Consider the following 14915-nt stretch of genomic DNA (forward strand, 5'->3'; position numbering starts at 1 on the left):
AACTCAAACAGGAAGTACCCGTGCTAAGGACTATTCAACGCTGGTCTGACCAATCGGAATCCACGCTTCAAGATTGTTTTGATCACGCGGACTGGGATATGTTCCGGGTAGCTTCCAAAAATAATTTAGACATATACACTGAAACAGTGACTGGGTTTATCAAGAAGTGTATAGGTGATGTTGTGCCCACTGTGACTATTAAAACCTACCCAAACCAGAAACCGTGGATAGATGGCAGCATTCGCACAAATCTGAAAGCGCGAACCACCGCATTCAACCATGGCAAGGTGACTGGGAATATGGCAGAATACAGACAGTGTAGCTACTCACTCCGCAAGCAATTAAACTGGCAAAACATCAGTATGGAGACAAAGTGGAGTCGCAATTCAACGGCTCAGACACGAGACGTATGTGGCAGGATCTACAGACAATCACGGACTACAAAAGGAAAACCAGCCACGTTGCCGACGCCGACATCTCGCTTCCAGACAAGCTAAACACCTTCTTCGCCCGCTTTGAGGATAACACAGTGCCACTGACGAGGCACACTACCAAGGACTGTGGCCTCTCCTTCTCAATGGCTGACGTGATTAAGAAATGTAAGCATGTTAACCCCCGCAAGGCTGCCTGCCCAGACGGCATCCCTAGCCGTGTCCTCAGAGCATGCGCAGACCAGCTAGCTGGTGTGTTTATGGACATATTCAATCTCTCCCTTTCCCAGTCTGCTGTTCCCACATGCTTCAAGATGGCCACCATTATTCCTGTACCCAAGAAAGCAAAGGTAACTGAACTAAATGACTATCGCCCTGTAGCACTCACCTCTGTCATCATGAAGTGCTTTGAGAGACTAGTCAAAGATCATATCACCTCTACCTTACCTGTCACCATAGACCCACTTCAATTTGCTTACCGACCCAATAGATCCACAGACGATGCAATCGCCATCACACTGCACACTGCCCTATCCCATCTGGACAAAAGGAATACCTATGTAAGAATGCTGTTCATTGACTATAGCTCAGCATTCAACACCATAGTACCCTCCAAGCTCATCATTAAGCTCGAGGCCCTGGGTCTGAACCCCGCCCTGTGCTACTGGGTCCTAGACTTCCTGACGGGCCGCCCCCAGGTGGTGAAGGTAGGAAACAACATCTCCACTTTGCTGATCCTCAACACTGTGGCCCCACAAGGGTGCGTGCTCAGCCCCCTCCTGTACTCCCTGTTCACCCATGACTGCGTGGCCAAGCACGCCTCCAACTCAATCATCAAGTTTGCAGACGACACAACAGTAGTAGGCTTGATTACCAACAATGACGAGACCGCCTACAGGGAGGAGGTGAGGGCTCTGGGAGTGTGGTGCCAGGAAAATAACCTCTCACTCAACATCAACAAAACAAAACAAAGGAGATGATCATGGGCTTCAGGAAACAGCAGAGGGTGCACCACACCTATCCACATCGACGGGACCGCAGTGGAGAAAGTGGAAAGCTTCAAGTTCCTTGGCGTACACATCACCGACAAACTGAAATGGTCCACCCACACAGACAGTGTGGTGAAGAAGGTGCAACAGAGCCTCTTCAACCTCAGGAGGCTGAAGAAATTCGGCTTAGCACGTAAAACCCTCACAAACTTTTACAGATGCACAATTGAGAGCATCCTGTCGGGCTGTATCACCACCTGGTACGGCAACTGCACCGCCCACAACCGCAAGGCTCTCCAGAGGGTGGTATGGTCTGCCGAACGCATTACCGTGGGCAAACTACTCGCCCTCCAAGACACATACAGCACCAGATGTCACAGGAAGGCCAAAAAGATCATCAAGGACATCAACCACCCGAGCCACTGCCTGTTCACCCTGCTATCATCCAGAAGGCGAGGTCAATACAAAACAGCTTCTATCTCAAGGCCATCAGACTGTTAAATAGCCTTCACTAGCACATTAGAGGCTGCTGCTGCCTATTGAAATCACTGGCCACTTTAAGAAATGGAACACTAGTCACTTTAATAATGTTTACATATCTTGGACTACTCATCTCATATGTATATACTGTATTCAATAATATTCTACTGTATCTTAGTCCATGCCGCTCTGTCAAATCTTGTCCATATATGTATATATTCTTAAATCCCATTCCTTACTAGTTTTGTGTGTTTTGGGTATATGCTGTGAAATTGTTAGATATTACTTGTTAGATATTACTGCACTGTCGGAGCTAGAACCACAAGCATTTCGCTACACCCGCTATAACATCTGCTAAACACGTGTATATGACAAATAACATTTGATTTGATTTGATTTAGAATTCAAGGCACACTTAACCAGCATGGCTACCACAGCATTCTGCAGCGATACGCCATCCCATCTCGTTTGGGCTTAGTGGGACTATCATTTGTTTTTCAACAGGACAATGACCCAACACACCTCCAGGCTGCGTAAGGGCTATTTTGCCAAGAAGGAGAGTGATGGAGAGCTGCATCAGATGACCTGGCCTCCACAATTCCCTGACCTCAACCCAATTGAGATGATTTGGGATGAGTCGGATCACAGAGTGAAGGAAAAGCAGCCAACAAGTGCTCAGCATTTTACATTTACATTTTAGTCATTTAGCAGACGCTCTTATCCAGAGCGACTTACAGTTAGTGAGTGCATACATTTTCATACTGGCCCCCCGTGGGAAACGAACCCACAACCCTGGCGTTGCAAGCGCCATGCTCTACCAACTGAGCTACAGGGGACTGCATATGTGGGAACTCCTTCAAGACTGTTGGAAAAGCATTCCAGGTGAAGCTGGTTGAGAGAATGCCAAGAGTGTGCAAAGCTGTCATCAAGGCAAAGGGTGGCTATTTGAAGAATCTCAAATATAAAATATATTTAGATTTGTTTAACACTTTTTTTGGTTACTACATGATTCCATGTGTGTTATTTCATAGTTTTGATGTCTTCACTATTATTTCTACAATGTAGAATATAGTAAAAATTAAAGACAAACCCTTGAATGAGTATACATATAATTTATTTTAAGTGCTCCGAAAACTTGGGGGCCAAATAAAATCACCCACGTGCCAAATTCAGCTTGTGGGTGGCCAGTTGGAGAACCCCGTCCTACATAGTCCCCTACTTTTCACCAGAGCCCTATGGACCAGTGATAGTGGTCTTTCCATGACAGACTGAGCAGCTGAATCCAGGTGAAAGCTATGATCCCTTATTGATGTCACCGGTTAACTGTTTTAGGATGGTCATACCACGGATCATTTAGCAATTTGATTTAGAATTTTAGGACCCCTTTAGGTATATATACAAAAAATACAAAGAATTTGATAAAGTTTAGAATTTGGCCTCTACTACTATAGCCCATAGAAACGCATTGAATTACATTCATAAATGGCAAAAAAGACAGTCAAAAAATGTATCATAAGGAATAAGGTTTTGAAGTGTCTGTCCTATATCTAGGAGATAAAAGAAAGATCAGGAAATATTTGTGTTTTTGGACAAAAATGTAACGCCTTTTTTTGTTGCCACAAAACTACCTCCATACTTCCATTCATTTGGGAGATGGCAGTCACAGTGGCTGTGTCGTTGTGTCAGGTACAAACAGAAGCACCATATTTGCACTTTTGAGAGGCGTCGCCCGGTTATATGATTGCCCTTCAAATCTGTGTCAACATAACACTTTAATACTGTCATATTACATTTTACATTTTAGTCATTTAGCAGACGCTCTTATCCAGAGCGACTTTACAGTTAGTGAGTGCATTCATTTTCATACTGGCCCCCCGTGGGAAACGAACCCACAACCCTGGCGTTGCAAGCGCCATGCTCTACCAACTGAGCTACAGGGGACTATAAACCATTTATGGTTTTAAATTACCATTCCTTATTCCTTTGCATACCATGTGTAATGCATGAGTATTTGGATACTTATTAAAAGCCTGTATATTTAGACCTAATGCTTTATATTAGGGCTTACTCTGCTTGCCCTGAAGCTTGCCCTGAAACATGCCCTGAAGCTTGCCCTGAAACAACATATTCTATATATGCGCATCTTAAGCTTTCTTAGGAACCAGGTCATGAGCACAAATATTGGAAGGACAAAACGACTATTAACAGAATGATGTTTCTACTTCGCAGTGTTTGTCTGACAAACTGAACAACTAAATATAAAATGGGGGGAGAGAGAGAGAGAGAGAGAGAGAGAGAGAGAGAGAGACCAAGAGACAGATGGAGAGAGAGAGAGAGAGAGAGAGAGAGAGAGAGAGAGAGAGAGAGAGAGAGAGAGAGAGAGAGAGAGAGAGAGAGAGAGAGAGAGAGAGAGAGAGAGAGAGAGAGAGAGAGAGAGAGAGAGAGAGAGAGAGAGAGAGAGAGAGAGAGAGAGAGAGAGAGAGAGAGAGAGAGAGAGGCACTGCAAAAGCTGCATAATATTGTCTTGAGACACATTTCACCTCAACATGACAGTGAAGTCCTTCTAAATGCATTACCCTCTGGAAATGCTGCCATTAAGACAAATGTATAGACCTAAAACACGTCCTCAAAAATCACGCTGGCCCCCGCCCAGGCCTTTCTGTTTTACACTGGCATAAACTGCCATAAACTGACAAACTATTTGGACAGATAGAAAGAAAAGAGGAAAGCTTTGAGCTGTCACCATCATCATCATCATCATCACCATCACGTTATCTGTTGACTAATTGGACTCAATCCCTCAGGACAAACAACTCATTTACTATGCTACACTCTATATACAAAAGTATGTGGACACCCCTTCATATTAGTGGATTCTATTAGAGATATATATATTATATATATATATATATATATATATACATACACACACACACACACACACACACACACACACACACACACACACACACACACACACACACACACACACACACACACACACACACACACACACACAACACACACACACACACACATAGCAGTATGTGGACACCCTTTCAAATGAATGGATTCTATTTCAGCCACCCCCGTTGCTGACAGGTGTATACAATCGATCATACAGCCATGCAATCTCCACAAACATTGGCAGTAGGATGGCCTTATTGAAGAGCTCAGTGACTTTCAACATGGCACCATCATAGGATGCCACCTTTCCAACAAGTCAGTGTGTCAAATTTCTGCCCTGCTAGAGCTGCCCCGGTCAACTGCAAGTGCTGTTATTGTGAAGTGGAAATGTCTAGGCGCAACAATGGTTCAGCCACGAAGTGGTAGGCCACACAAGCTCACATCAACGGGATTGCCGAGTGCTGAAGCGCGTAGAAATCATCTGCCCTTGCAACACTCACTACCGACTTCCAAATTGCCTCTGCAAGCAACGTCAGCACAAGAACTGTTAGTCGGGAGCTTCATGAAATGGGTTTCCATGGCCGAGCAGCCGCACACAATCCTAAGATCACCATGCGCAATGCCAAGAGTCGGCTGGAGTGGTGTAAAGCTCGCCGCCATTGGACTCTGGAGAAGTGGAAATGCATTCTCTGGAGTGATGAATCACGCTTCACCATCTGGAAGTCTGACGGACGAATCTGGGTTTGGCGGATGCCAAGAGAAAGCTACCTGCCCCAATGCATAGTGCCAACTGTAAAGTTTGGTAGTGGAGGAGGAATAATGGTCTGGGGCTGTTTTTCATGGTTCGGGCTAGGCCCCTTAGTTCCAGTGAAGGGAAATCTTAACACTACAGCATATACACTGCTCAAAAAAATAAAGGGAACACTAAAATAACACATCCTAGATCTGAATGAATGAAATAATCGTATTAAATACTTTTTTCTTTACATAGTTGAATGTGCTGACAACAAAATCACACACAAATTATCAATGGAAATCAAATGTATCAACCCATCGAGGTCTGGATTTGGAGTCACCCTCAAAATTAAAGTGGAAAACCACACTACAGGCTGATCCAACTTTGATGTAATGTCCTTAAAACAAGTCAAAATGAGGCTCAGTAGTGTGTGTGGCCTCCACGTGCCTGTATGACCTCCCTACAACGCCTGGGCATGCTCCTGATGAGGTGGCGGATGGTCTCCTGAGGGATCTCCTCCCAGACCTGGACTAAAGCATCCGCCAACTCCTGGACAGTCTGTGGTGCAACGTGGCGTTGGTGGATGGAGCGAGACATGATGTCCCAGATGTGCTCAATTGGATTCAGGTCTGGGGAACGGGCGGGCCAGTCCATAGCATCAATGCCTTCCTCTTGCAGGAACTGCTGACACACTCCAGCCACATGAGGTCTAGCATTGTCTTGCATTAGGAGGAACCCAGGGCCAACCGCACCAGCATATGGTCTCACAAGGGGTCTGAGGATTTAATCTCGGTACCTAATGGCAGTCAGGCTACCTCTGGCGAGCACATGGAGGTCTGTGCGGCCCCCCAAAGAAATGCCACCCCACACCATGACTGACCCACGCCAAACCGGTCATGCTGGAGGATGTTGCAGGCAGCAGAACGTTCTCCACGGCGTCTCCAGACTCTGTCACATGTGCTCAGTGTGAACCTGCTTTCATCTGTGAAGAGCACAGGGCGCCAGTGGCGAATTTGCCAATCTTGGTGTTCTCTGGCAAATGCCAAACGTCCTGCACGGTGTTGGGCTGTAAGCACAACCCCCACCTGTGGACGTCGGGCCCTCATACCACCCTCATGGAGTCTGTTTCTGACCGTTTGAGCAGACACATGCACATTTGTGGCCTGCTGGAGGTCATTTTGCAGGGCTCTGGCAGTGCTTATCCTGCTCCTCCTTGCACAAAGGCGGAGGTAGCAGTCCTGCTGCTGGGTTGTTGCCCTCCTACGGCCTCCTCCACGTCTCCTGATGTACTGGCCTGTCTCCTGGTAGCGCCTCCATGCTCTGGACACTACGCTGACAGACACAGCAAACCTTCTTGCCACAGCTCGCATTGATGTGCCATCCTGGATGAGCTGCACTACCTGAGCCACTTGTGTGGATTGTAGACTCCGTCTCATGCTACCACTAGAGTGAAAGCACCGCCAGCATTCAAAAGTGACCAAAACATCAGCCAGGAAGCATAGGAACTGAGAAGTGGTCTGTGGTCACCACCTGCAAAACCAGTCCTTTATTGGGGGTGTCTTGCTAATTGCCTATAATTTCCACCTGTTGTCTATTCCATTTGCACAACAGCATGTGAAATGTATTGTCAATCAGTGTTGCTTCTAAGTGGACAGTTTTGATTTCTCATTGTGTTGTTTAAGTGTTCCCTTTATGTTTTTGAGCAGTGTAATTACATTCTAGACAATTCTGTGCTTCCAACTTTGTGGCAACAGTTTGGGGAAGGCCCTTTCCTGTTTCAGCATGACAATACCCTGACCTCAACCCAATCGAACAACTTTGGGATGAATTGGAAAGCCGACTGCGAGCCAGGCCTAATCGCCCACAATCAGTGCCCGACCTCACTAATGCTCGTGGCTGAATCGAAGCAAGTCCCTGCAGCAATGTTCCAACATCTAGTGGAAAGCCTTCCCAGAAGAGTGGAGGCTGTTACAGCAGCAAAGAGGGGACCAACTCCATATTAATGCCCATGATTTTGGAATGAGATGTTCGATGAGCAGGTGTCCACATACTACATACTTTTGGTCATGTAGTGTTCATAGGCTTCCTTCATCAGTGTATTGATAATTCATGGATTCACATCATCATTAACAGAACAAAGAGACTCCAGGGAAAATACAACCAAATAACAACAAGGCATGGTGTGAACCTGATGATGATGATGTCTATGGTACGCATGTATAGTTTAGACTCCTGATATTCAGTGACGGCGTGGCCCCTAGGACGGCCCTGTGGTCCCACTAATCACAGTGACGGAGTGGCCCCTAGGAGGGGCCTGCTGTCAGGCCTAGTGATGGACACAGCCTGGGGGTCTCCTACTGCCACTGGCCCTAGAGTCGGCTGCCTTCTGCCTTCTGAGCCCAAACACCACTACTACACTCCTTAGTTACACTTTCAACACACAGCACACACACACACACACACGCATAGCCTTTTTGAGAAGCTAGATATATGTTCCACTTTCTCTGACTCACAAGTTGTGAGAAACAAGCATCTAAAAATAAAACCAGCGACGGACGTGGCTGCAGCTCCACTCAGTATAGCAGCAGCCCTTCCCCTGAATCTCTCAGTCTACCACCATGTACAGCTGTGAGGCGGCGCTGTGAATCGGACTCGCTGCCTTCTCGCTGGTAAAAGTCTTAATATAATAAATGTCTGCCTTCCTGAACACTAGATCCCTGTGGGTCCTGGTCAAAAGTAGTGCACTATAAAAGGGACTGGGGTGTCATTTGGGATGCAGATTGTTCCTGTAGACTCTGCTGGCAAGACATTAAGCTTTAATGTCCTCCTATAGTAAAGATGCAGAATCTCCTGCTAGCCTATTGATTAAGAATCAAGCTGAAGTGCCCTTTTCAATCCAAATCATTACCCAGGTTTCCTGGGATAGCACAATCCCTCCCGGTTGATAGCTCTGCTGTAGCCGGCCGCAACCGGGAGACAAATGGGGCGGCGCACAATTGGCCCAGCGTCGTCCAGGGTAGGGGAGGGAATGGCCGGCAGGGAGGTAGCTCAGTTGGTAGAGCATGGCGTTTGCAACGCCAGGGTTGTGGGTTCGATTCCCACGGGGGGCCAGTATGAAAATAAAAAAGAATAATGTATGCACTAACTGTAAGTCGCTCTGGATAAGAGCGTCTGCTAAATGACGTAAAATGTCAAATGTAATGTTGGAATTAACATGTGGACAAAAAAAGTTTTATTTTTATCCTTTTAACTTTGGTTTCTTGTTGCTGAGTGTGTTGATCCAAACATGCGTATTGCTGATCGAAATGTATTTTTCCCTTGACTTACCTAAACAAATAATTGGATTGCGATTTTGATTGAATATCGCCAAGACGGTTTCAATGGAATGCCACTTCCAAGCCCCAACATGCTGACTACACTGGGGGCGTGCCATCGCGCGCATGTTGATTTTACCCATCCACACTAGACGTGATCAGGACACGCAGGTTGAAATATCAAAACCAACTCTGAACTGACTATAATAATTTGGGGACAGGTCGAAACACACGAAACATTCATTGCCGTTTAGCTAGCTAGCTTGCTGTTGCTAGCTAATTTGTCCTGGGATACAAACATTGGGTTGTTATTTTACCTGAAATGCACAAGGTCCTTTTTTTCTGCATCTTTGTAGAATCTGGACCCATTTTGAGTCACACAAAATCTTGTGTTCTCTACTCCGACAATTAATCCACAGATAAAAGGGGAAACCTTGTTAGTTTCTAGTAATAATAATAATAATAATAATAATAATATGCCATTTAGCAGACGCTTTTATCCAAAGCGACTTACAGTCATGCGTGCATATTTTTTTTTTTTTTGTGTATGGGTGGTCCCGGGGATCGAACCCACTACCCTGGCGTTACAAGCGCCGTGCTCTACCAGCTGAGTTACCAGCTGAGCCACCTTCAGTCTTCTTCTGTGGACTTTATATGGCGGTTGGCAACCAACTTTAAGGTGCATTACCACCACCAACTGGACTGGAGTGTGGACCTCAGTTCATCTTTCGATCACCCACGTAGGTATATGCTCCTAAAAACCAATGAGGAGATGGGAGAGGCGGGACTTGAGGCGAGTCAAGTGTAAAAAATAGAACCCATTTCTATTTTAGCGCCTGGCTACGCAGACGCTCGTTGACGCGCGCGAGCAGTTTGGATGAAATTATAGAATAACATTTGTACATTTATTTGGCAATGCTCATGCGCGTAACGTGAGCGGTGTGGTCAGCAGGTAAGGGCTGGGTTTTTACAATGGCCAAGCATTTTTTCAATTCCTCAAACAATGTCAACTGCAGAATAGGCCTACGTCAATCCCCTTGACGACTCAGTCACTGCCTTTGACACACACAGTACAAACAAACACACAGAACTAGTGTTTATTCACTGATAAAGTCAGTCAGGTGGCATCTGTGTGTGTGTGTGTGTGTGTGTGTGTGTGTGTGTGTGTGTGTAATTGGGAATAGGCATTTGACAGTATGGCTAACTTCCTTCTGCCTAACTGGACAGAGACCAGAGCAGGAAGATAGCCTCTGATGGGAAAGTGGAAATAGAAATGTTGAACAACCAACTGGGGAAAAACATTAAACCAGCTAGCTACTGTATAAAACAGGGAACTGGAGTAGCCTAAATTACTTTATATCACGAGTCACTGTGGCCAACCTAAGAACACAGCTAGAATGGGTGCGTCTCAAATGGCACCCTATCAAAAGCAGTGCACTACATAGGGAATAGGGTGCCATTCTCTGGTCTAAAGCAGTGCACTACATAGGGAATAGGGTGCCATTCTCTGGTCTAAAGTAGTGCACTACATAGGGAATACGGTGCCATTCTCTGGTCTAAAGTAGTGCACTACATAGGGAATAGGGTGCCATTCTCTGGTCTAAAGCAGTGCACTACATAGGGAATAGGGTGCCATTCTCTGGTCTAAAGTAGTGCACTACATAGGGAATACGGTGCCATTTGAGATGCAAAAAATGACTGAGGGTCAATCTCAATAGGCTGAAAGCATGTCCACTCCGGGTTGAAGTAGCCTCAAGGAATGGATCTAGGACCCAATGTCATCTAATGTCAATCTAATGTTATGTCCTGTCATCTCATGCCAATGTAACGTCCGGTCATCTCATGCCAATGTAACGTCATGCAGATGCTTGTGAAGTAAAACAGGGGACATTTTGAAGCCCATGTCTAAGGGATATGCTCTGTAGTTCTAATGAGCTAAATCACTAGGCCTAGGTCTGTTTTCTCCCAAGAACCTCATTATCTAAAAACATTTTCCATTCAAATAAGGGATGGATTCAACTGGACTATAGGGGTGGGGAGGTGAGAGGATTCATCTGGACTATAGGGGTGGGGAGGTGAAAGGATTCATCTGGACTATAGGGGTGGGGAGGTGAGAGGATTCATCTGGACTGTAGGGGTGTGGGGGTGAAAGGATTCATCTGGACTATAGGGGTGTGGAGGTGAGAGGATTCATCTGGACTGTAGGGGTGTGGGGGTGAAAGGATTCATCTGGACTATAGGGGTGGGGAGGTGAAAGGATTCATCTGGACTGTAGGGGTGTGGGGGTGAAAGGATTCATCTGGACTGTAGGGGTGTGGGGGTGAAAGGATTCATCTGGACTGTAGGGGTGTGGGGGTGAGAGGATTCAACTGGACTATAGGGGTGGGGAGGTGAAAGGATTCATCTGGACTGTAGGGGTGTGGGGGTGAAAGGATTCATCTGGACTATAGGGGTGGGGAGGTGAGAGGATTCATCTGGACTGTAGGGGTGGGGAGGTGAGAGGATTCATCTGGACTGTAGGGGTGTGGGGGTGAAAGGATTCATCTGGACTATAGGGGTGGGGAGGTGAAAGGATTCATCTGGACTGTAGGGGTGTGGGGGTGAAAGGATTCATCTGGACTATAGGGGTGGGGAGGTGAGAGGATTCATCTGGACTGTAGGGGTGGGGAGGTGAGAGGATTCATCTGGACTATAGGGGTGGGGAGGTGAGAGGATTCATCTGGACTATAGGGGTGTGGGGGTGAAAGGATTCATCTGGACTGTAGGGGTGTGGGGGTGAAAGGATTCATCTGGACTGTAGGGGTGTGGGGGTGAGAGGATTCAACTGGACTATAGGGGTGGGGGGGTGAAAGGATTCATCTGGACTGTAGGGGTGGGGAGGTGAGAGGATTCAACTGGACTATAGGGGTGGGGGGGTGAAAGGATTCATCTGGACTGTAGGGGTGTGGGGGTGAAAGGATTCATCTGGACTGTAGGGGTGAGGAGGTGAAAGGATTCATCTGGACTATAGGGGTGGGGAGGTGAGAGGATTCATCTGGACTATAGGGGTGGGGAGGTGAGAGGATTCATCTGGACTATAGGGGTGGGGAGGTGAGAGGATTCATCTGGACTATAGGGGTGGGGAGGTGAGAGGATTCATCTGGACTATAGGGGTGGGGAGGTGAAAGGATTCATCTGGACTATAGGGGTGGGGAGGTGAGAGGATTCATCTGGACTGTAGGGGTGGGGAGGTGAGAGGATTCAACTGGACTATAGGGGTGGGGGGGTGAAAGGATTCATCTGGACTATAGGGGTGGGGAGGTGAGAGGATTCATCTGGACTGTAGGGGTGGGGAGGTGAGAGGATTCATCTGGACTATAGGGGTGGGGAGGTGAGAGGATTCATCTGGACTATAGGGGTGGGGAGGTGAGAGGATTCATCTGGACTATAGGGGTGGGGAGGTGAGAGGATTCATCTGGACTGTAGGGGTGGGGAGGTGAGAGGGACAGTCATATCCCAATTTCCTATCAGGTTGTGTCTGAAATGTGTGTGTGTGTTCTGGGACCCAGGGGACTTACCTCTGCAACCTTCGGGGGGACCCCATCTCCCAGTACCTCTCTGTAGAAGCACTGTTGGGCCATGTAGTAGGACAGGCCGCTGGTCCTCTTAAAGGCATCCTTCAGCCGCTTCAACTCCACATCAGTTACTACAGAGAGAAGGGGGGAGAGGGAAGGAGAGCGAGAGAGAGCGAGAGAGAGAGAGAGAGCGAGAGAGAGAGAGAGAGAGAGAGCGAGAGAGAGCGGCAGAGGAAGAGAGGATGAGATACATTTAATAGGGTTCATTAACATCAGGTTAAAGACTAAGGTGTCCTAACATCAGGTTAAAGACTAAGGTGTCCTAACATCAGGTTAAAGACTAAGGTGTCCTAACATCAGGTTAAAGACTAAGGTGTCCTAACATCAGGTTAAAGACTAAGGTGTCCTAACATCAGGTTAAAGACTAAGGTGTCCTAACATCAGGTTAAAGACTAAGGTGTCCTAACATCAGGTTAAAGACTAAGGTGTCCTAACATCAGGTTAAAGACTAAGGTGTCCTAACATCAGGTTAAAGACTAAGGTGTCCTAACATCAGGTTAAAGACTAAGGTGTCCTAACATCAGGTTAAAGACTAAGGTGTCCTAACATCAGGTTAAAGACTAAGGTGTCCTAACATCAGGTTAAAGACTAAGGTGTCCTAACATCAGGTTAAAGACTAAGGTGTCCTAACATCAGGTTAAAGACTAAGGTGTCCTAACATCAGGTTAAAGACTAAGGTGTCCTAACATCAGGTTAAAGACTAAGGTGTCCTAACATCAGGTTAAAGACAAAGAGAATTTGGGAACAATAAGCTGATCCTATGTGTCGCATCCCAAATAGTTCCCTATTTCCTAGTGCACTACTGTTAACCAGAGCCCTAGGGAATAGGGTGCCAACTAACTAACAACTAGGCCACATCCTATCCTCTGCTATGGCGAGAAGGCAGGTTTCACTTTGAGTAGTGAAAGTGATTAACATATGAAGGTGATGAACATGTGAAGGTGATTAACATGTGAAGGTGATTAACATGTGCCAGCTGAAGAAAGGTTGCACACAAGATATTCAGCCACTTGGAGTAGAACGAAATGAAACATCAATAGAAATTAAACTTTATCTTTAAAAGACGTGTTTCAGTGTGAAAGCCCACACCTGGGTTGTTTCAGTGTGAAAGCCCACACCTGGGTTGTTTCAGTATGAAAGCCCACACCTGGGTTGTTTCAGTATGAAAGCCCACACCAGGGTTGTTTCAGTGTGAAAGCCCACACCTGGGTTGTTTCAGTATGAAAGCCCACACCTGGGTTGTTTCAGTATGAAAGCCCACACCAGGGGTTGTTTCAGTGTGAAAGCCCACACCAGGGGTTGTTTCAGTATGAAAGCCCACACCTGGGTTGTTTCAGTTTGAAAGCCCACACCTGGGTTGTTTCAGTATGAAAGCCCACACCTGGGTTGTTTCAGTATGAAAGCCCACACCTGGGTTGTTTCAGTGTGAAAGCCCACACCTGGGTTGTTTCAGTGTGAAAGCCCACACCTGGGTTGCTTCGTCAGCCATTTGGAGCTAGGCTACTCACCATTCAGAACTCCCTCCCTCAGCTGTCAATCTGTTAGGCCACTGCCTTCATTTAAAAGGCTAATAACAGGTGTTACCATGGGATGTGTGGATCTCTCCCTCTCTCTCAGGGGTCAATTAAACAAGTGTTTTTTTTGTGTGTTTTTTTTTTTGGGGGGGGGGGGGGGGTCATTTATTCACACAGACAAGCGCAGCCTCAGCATGTTACAGACTATCTGCTGCTGTAGAAGGATGTGGTTATTTAAACAGATGCAGAAAGAGCCGGGAGACGGAGAGAAATGGCTTGCTTGCTAGCTCGGGGTTACAGCGGGGAATTGAAATACAGGAATAATTTTGCCGACTGATGATCGTTCCCTCCCTGGATGGAAAAACAAAAACAAATTTAAAAAACAAAAACGAATTAAAAAAGCAACAGCCTCAAAGTCAAAGGGATGTTTATAAATCTGGGACTGGAAGGAGGAAAAGCGTGTCGCTCATATTAAAATGGGTGGATGTGTGAGTGTGACCCAGTGTTGCAGCATGGTAGGAATACTGGCTGGGTAATTCTGTTCTTGTAGGTTGAAATGCTAATAGAAAAGTCAGTAGGTAGAGAGAACCATAATGTGTAAGACATAGTCCTGAATATGTGGTCCTCTGTAGCTCAGCTGGTAGAGCACGGCGCTTGTAACGCCAAGGTAGTGGGTTCGATCCCCGGGACCACCCATACACAAAAATGTATGCACGCATGACTGTAAGTCGCTTTGGATAAAAGCGTCTGCTAAATGGCATATTATTATTATTATTATTATCATCATGGTCTAACCTATACTAAATGCATGGTGATGGGAGACAGGTAGTACTGCAGGCTGGGTTTATCTTCTCCTCTGCTGACAAGTGATGACAGTATAATCCAAGCCTACCGTTCACAGCCGAGAATTTCAACGGTGTAAGAAACCTA

The 14915-nt window shown here is 46.4% G+C and overlaps 1 protein-coding gene across 1 annotated transcript in view; it reads right to left on the reverse strand.

Moving 5' to 3' along the window:
- The window catches only part of LOC311122739 (ubiquitin carboxyl-terminal hydrolase 32-like), a 97348-nt gene that overhangs the window by 71943 nt on the left and 10490 nt on the right, over positions 1-14915 (reverse strand). Inside the window, exon 2 of the mRNA XM_084197064.1 lies at positions 12415-12542. Coding sequence (XP_084053190.1) covers positions 12415-12542 — 128 coding nt within the window. The remainder of the gene's footprint in view (positions 1-12414; positions 12543-14915) is intronic.

This window comes from Coregonus lavaretus (genome assembly GCF_964263955.1).
Source record: "Coregonus lavaretus genome assembly, contig: HAP1_SCAFFOLD_614, whole genome shotgun sequence".
NCBI classification, from domain to species: domain Eukaryota; kingdom Metazoa; phylum Chordata; class Actinopteri; order Salmoniformes; family Salmonidae; genus Coregonus; species Coregonus lavaretus.